At 42.6% G+C, this 5606-nt stretch overlaps 1 protein-coding gene across 1 annotated transcript in view; it reads left to right on the top strand.

Annotated features, from left to right (window-relative positions):
• Nucleotides 1-2947, top strand: part of LACBIDRAFT_332618 (uncharacterized protein) — a gene marked incomplete at both ends in the record, with an annotated part of 10416 nt that extends 7469 nt beyond the window's left edge. The window contains 10 exons of the mRNA XM_001887165.1: nucleotides 141-238; nucleotides 664-731; nucleotides 865-1254; nucleotides 1318-1334; nucleotides 1369-1434; nucleotides 1500-1746; nucleotides 1797-1904; nucleotides 2271-2306; nucleotides 2378-2394; nucleotides 2491-2947. Of these exons, the coding sequence (XP_001887200.1) occupies nucleotides 141-238; nucleotides 664-731; nucleotides 865-1254; nucleotides 1318-1334; nucleotides 1369-1434; nucleotides 1500-1746; nucleotides 1797-1904; nucleotides 2271-2306; nucleotides 2378-2394; nucleotides 2491-2947 (1504 nt within the window). The remainder of the gene's footprint in view (nucleotides 1-140; nucleotides 239-663; nucleotides 732-864; nucleotides 1255-1317; nucleotides 1335-1368; nucleotides 1435-1499; nucleotides 1747-1796; nucleotides 1905-2270; nucleotides 2307-2377; nucleotides 2395-2490) is intronic.
• Nucleotides 2948-5606: the final 2659 nt, after the last annotated feature.

The following is a 5606-nucleotide window of genomic DNA, read 5'->3' as shown; positions in this document are numbered from 1 at the left end:
TCGTGCACGTCATTGTTGGCGTGGGCGTGCGTGTCCATTGACATCGTCGTTGGCATGGGTGGGTGTCCGTTGACGTGGTGGGCCTCGCGTTGGGGTGGTGTAGTTGTGATTGGGTGGTGGGTGACGAACGTAGATGGCAGTGGTGCTTGGTTCATCGCATGGGCGCTCACTTGTTGTGTGACGTGGCACTTGCGTGTCGTCCTGACTGCGTTGCAACGTGCAGTCATTGTTGAGAGTGGTGGGTGATGAAGGTGGATAGCAGTGGGTGACGACGGTGGATAGTGGTCAGTGTTGGTGAAAGTGGGTAGGGGGTGACATGAACGATGGTGGGGGAAGAGAAGCAAGAGAGGAATAGGGTTGAGGGTTGTTGACAACGCCCAAATCGAGTCTCGGCAAACACCGATGCTTGATTTGTGTGGGCATTGTCAGCATTCCATCAATGGATTCTGTTCCAGATGCATTCCGGACATCATTCCATCTGTCTGATTCCAGGAACCATATCAGTGGAATCGGAATTCCGTTCTAGATTCCCCGGAATCACTTAATAAATTTGGCAGTGCATAACTCAGACCCATCTCAGACATGGGAACACAAACTATTACTTTGTAGTATCAAGAGCATGATCATGCTACCAAGTAGTTGAGGAGCAACACCCACCATTAGCAATGCAAGCAAGAAGTCTGCACAGGGGCCCACAGGCACCTTCATCACCACTCGCTACCAGATTGATGGTGAGATTTTTCCAGGCCAAACTCCCATTGCTCACATGATGCAGCGGCATTTCAGATTGCCACCGGCACCCCCGGGAGTTTCGAGGAGTATTTGCAACACTAGGAGTTGTTGGATGAGATATTCCTCTACCAGAGGCCAGCTGACCTTCTGTCGCATGTCAAGTCCCTTGCTCCAATGGCTCAATTAACCAAAACAGAACTGGAAAACGGCAAACTCTTCACAGAGCATGCAACCCATGTCTTTGATTTGGCATTGTTCGAAAGCCTCTCCCATGTTCTGTCCGACTTTCTATGGAAAGGAACATCGCCATCTATGGGAGATATCCATGGCATTGCTGTCAAAGCATGGATTAACCTCCAATCGAATCAGCTCACAAACAAAGATTTTATAAACTCGTTCGCAATCACACAGAAAAACTGGCCAGGGGTGACAGAGTATGAAAAGGCAGCCACCGACCCATGGGCAGTAGGAGCCAAGGCAGCTGGCAGGCGTGGATGGTACTTCCAACAACTACAGAAAGCTGTAAGTCGGTGGCTACTACATCAGGCAAAGTATTGATGGTGATGTTGATCACCCTTTCTCTAGATCCCAACATTTGTTAGGTACTGTATTATGCGATGCTGTTTGGTCTGCAAGTGGGAGTTTCAAAACATTCAAGTTCCTGACAATGACTGCAGGGTACAAGGAATCCCTGGGAAGCTGGTGAGCCTCACGGTTGAAGGGCAATGCAGCCCAGTCAAACATTGCGCAATTCTAAAAATAATCAGGACCTCGCTCATTTACTGGCATGTGGCACTACCACAAGACCCTACCAGCCCACCAACTTTGGACAAGGGACAACTTGCTTCCCCGCACCTTGCAGTGGCTGCAAAAGCATTTTATGAAAACTTCAGCCAACCGCCAAGTAAATACCGGTCCATTATTATGACGGCACTGAACCGAATGCAAGGTGCTTCGGCAACAGCGACACACTATGCCTTCCCTTTACACTCTATTATCTTCCCCTGTGCCATTGTAAGAGCATTCATCTTTTTCCATCACATGATCCCACAATTTTCTTTCAGATGAGAGGGGAATTTCACTTCCAGCTCCAGGGCTGGCATGATAGATGTGGTCCCGACCCTTGGGAGGCCCAGATCTTCCTTAACATAGAAACTGATGCAGGGCATTCAGTAGATACACTATGGAACCATAACAATAGAAATTGACAATTGTCCCAATAAGTCATAGGACTACCCCAATGGGCCCAATTACAAAAGACATTATGATACTATACATTGGCCCAACAACATGACAATATGTATATTTGATTGTTGGGCCCAACGACGGTGCCACAGTCCAAGCTAAGGGTTTATAGATTGGCCACATGGCTTAAATGGGGGTAATTTTGGCCGTTGATATATGATGGTATTAAGGTACCATTGATAGTTGGGCCCAATGAAGGGAAATCGTTAAGGGAGATGGTTGGGCCCAATGGCCCAATTATTAAGCTACGGTTGATGGTTGGGCCTAATGTAAGGTATTTGTTATGGGAACAGGTTGGGCCCAATGGTAAAATTTCAATGCTATGGCTTGTAAGTTGGGCCCATGCCATGATATAAGCAATAGTTCATAGGTTAGCCCAATGATTATTTGAATTTTGCAGGTGTGGGCTTTAGTCTGGTAAACCTGTGGGTCCACTCCTGTTCCATTTGACCCACAGCCGCACAATTGTGCATTTACACCCGTGGGTTGGCTATTGTGCAGTTACCCCCACAGGGTAGCTCTTGTTACGTTACCCCTGCGGGTCGCCACGTGGGCCAGATCATGTTCTGTTACCCCTGCGGATCAACAATTGATCCATTACACCCTCGGGCTGGCTGTTGTCCATTACCCCCATGGGGCAGCTCTTGTTCCGTTAGCCCTGTGGGTTGCCACATGGGCCAGATTATGTTCCGTTACCCCACGGGTTGACAATAGGTCCATTACACCCGCGGGATCTTATTCTGTTACACCCACAATGTCCAGCTCTTGTTCCCTTAGACCTGCAGAACCTTCTTCCGTTTGGCCCACAGGTTTCCAATTACAGCCACGGACCATTTGTGGCTCCCCCGCGGGTCTCCAATTACAGCCACGGACCATTTGTGGCTCCCCCGCGGGTCTCCGATTACACCCACGGATTACCTGCTGCTCTGTTACACCTGCAGCCACCCATAGACCACCTGCTGCTCCTTGACCAATTGGCCCTCTTCCATCAGCCCCCCACCTGTGGGCCACATTTGCAGCTGGCCTGCAGAATGGACCAACAATTGTGCCTTTACATTCACAGACCATTATTCTGTTACACCCATGGACCAGCAATTGTGCCGTTACATCCACAGACGAGCTCTTGTTCCATTACACCCACGGGCTGCGCTCTCATCCACGGACCTGCTCTTGTTCTTTTACCCCCACAGACCAACAATTCTTTTATCCACTGATACGGAGTGTAACAATACACCTGTAAAAATGCGAATTTTAGCAATTTCTCCTATAAAACCTCCTATAGTAGAAATACAGTCACATTGATCATAAGGATCGTTAGACGCAACCTGGTCTAGTCGATTAAAGTCTACATCCGAGAAATGTGCACGCCTTAGGCAGTAGGAATTGTGGTCGGTTCGTGACCAAATCACTTCAATATACTCGAAGTCTAATAAAAGGCTACGCTACCATGAAATAGGACACTACCGAGTGTTCTAGAGTAAAGACACCCCCGCACAGGGTGTTGGAGTTTACACCAAACCAGGGTCTCACTTTATTATGGATTATAAGATATTAATTCTAAAGATAAACGTGCGAGTGTAGAAACTCGACGCATACCTGATGTGAGGAGAAATATTGGCTGATGTGCAAGCCATATTGTGGTACACCACTGAACGTAAGTGTCCCCAGGGTAGTGGAACAGCTGTTGGAATGTCTAATGGACAATGCAACCAAAGTTGTTGTAACTCTAAGAGTAGGTCGTTCCAGCCAATCGATCAATGGCTAGGAGCCATGGAATGTGACAGTTCATAGTACCCATGCTCCGATCTTCATGGACACTCCCATTGGAGAGTGCTATGATTATGCAAGTCGTGAAGGTGCCTCCACATGTATTGCCTAGTATTCAAGTTAGAGCTGTTAGTAGGGCTTCAAGTTGAGCAACATGAGCAATAGTGGTTAAAGAGATAGATTCCCTCATGGACTACATGAGGTGTAATGTACAAAATAGATGATGTAAGCAGAATCTGACTAAGCATATGGTAACAGACAGACTGATAGTTCCATGATGTTGGGGAGTGGAAAGAGTAAGATGTGTGTGTAGGGAGTTGCTTACTGGACTGACATACTACACATATTCTTCACTGCAGTAGACCTATGTTTCTGAAAACTAGAGAGAGTTCTGGGGATTGTTACATTTACCATGCTAGCTATATTTTCTCACTCCTAGAGATATGTTCCTGAGCACTGGAGAGAGTTCTAAGGATTGTCAGGGTCTGATGTTTCATGTAAATGTATGTGATGTGATGTATTCATGTTTGTTGGCTATAATGACATATTAAATTTCTTCAACATCATCATGACTGCTGGTACTTTACTGTGCCCCACCAATATCTGCAGAAATGGCTAGAATCCTCCAGAATTCTGATCTCTCTATTAGAAATATTTGAATTTTCTTTTTTAGACATGGATTTTAGACTTTGACAACAGTACCCAACAAGAAGTCCCATTTTTTCTCATTTTTACCATGTTTTATAAATGATTTCATTTAAAATAGTAATATTTCTCATTTAAAATGCAAAATGGACTCTGAAATCAGCCCTGCAACATTATGACCACCAGTAATTACCATCTACATTTTCTCCAATGTTACTCTCATTTTATTATGATTTTCTAGCCATATTTACACAAATTACCTTATTTGGAAATATGCACAGATCATATCCACCATGCACCCACATTGTAAGTAACAGTTAATAGTATGTCTGTTCTTTTTTTCTGTTTTCTTTTCTGATTCTCACACTATATTTGTATCAATTGCTATATTACAAAATGCATACAAACCATGTATATGGTACCTCAATATTCCTGACAATAGTCCATTATTTTTCTCTTTTTCCTATAATTTTATGGCTATATTTTCATTATAGACTATATTTGGAAATATGCACAGACCAAGTAAACAGTACACCAAGACCTATTTACATCACATGATTTTTCTTATTTTTCTAATTACATTTGTATTAATTACTATATTAGCAAATATGCACAGGCCATGTACATACCCAATATTGTCAACAACAGTCCATTTTCTTATTTTTCTGGCTATATTTGTATCAATTGCTATATCAGAAAATGTGCACAAACTATGTTCATAGTATGTCAATATTGTCAATAATAGTACATTATGTTTCTGTTTTTCTTCTAATTTTCTAGCTATATTGTCATTAATTACCATATTTGGAAATATGCACAAACCAAGTAAACAGTACATCAAAATTATCACATATCATTTGAATTTTTTATTGTTTTTCTGCCTATATTTATATTGATTACCATATTGGAAAATATGCACAAACCCTGTATATTGTACCCCAATATTTTCAACAATACTTTATTATTTTAATTTTAATTTTATAATTTTATAAGTTCTCTTCTTATTTGTTTGGCTGTATTTGTATTAATTACTATATTGACCATATATCTATTTTCCCCTTCTTTTTGTCTGATTTTCTATATATATTTCCATAATGGGAAATGTGCACAGGCCTTCAACAATACTTTATTATTTTTATTTTTATTTTTCAATTTTCTAGCATTATTGAATTTCCCTTCTTATTTTTCTGGCTGTATTTGTATTAATTACCATATGA

Source organism: Laccaria bicolor, genomic scaffold (assembly GCF_000143565.1).
Source record: "Laccaria bicolor S238N-H82 LACBIscaffold_42 genomic scaffold, whole genome shotgun sequence".
Lineage (NCBI taxonomy): Eukaryota > Fungi > Basidiomycota > Agaricomycetes > Agaricales > Hydnangiaceae > Laccaria > Laccaria bicolor.
Note: the sequence above shows the minus strand (reverse complement) of the source record. Positions and strands in the feature narration are given on the sequence as shown.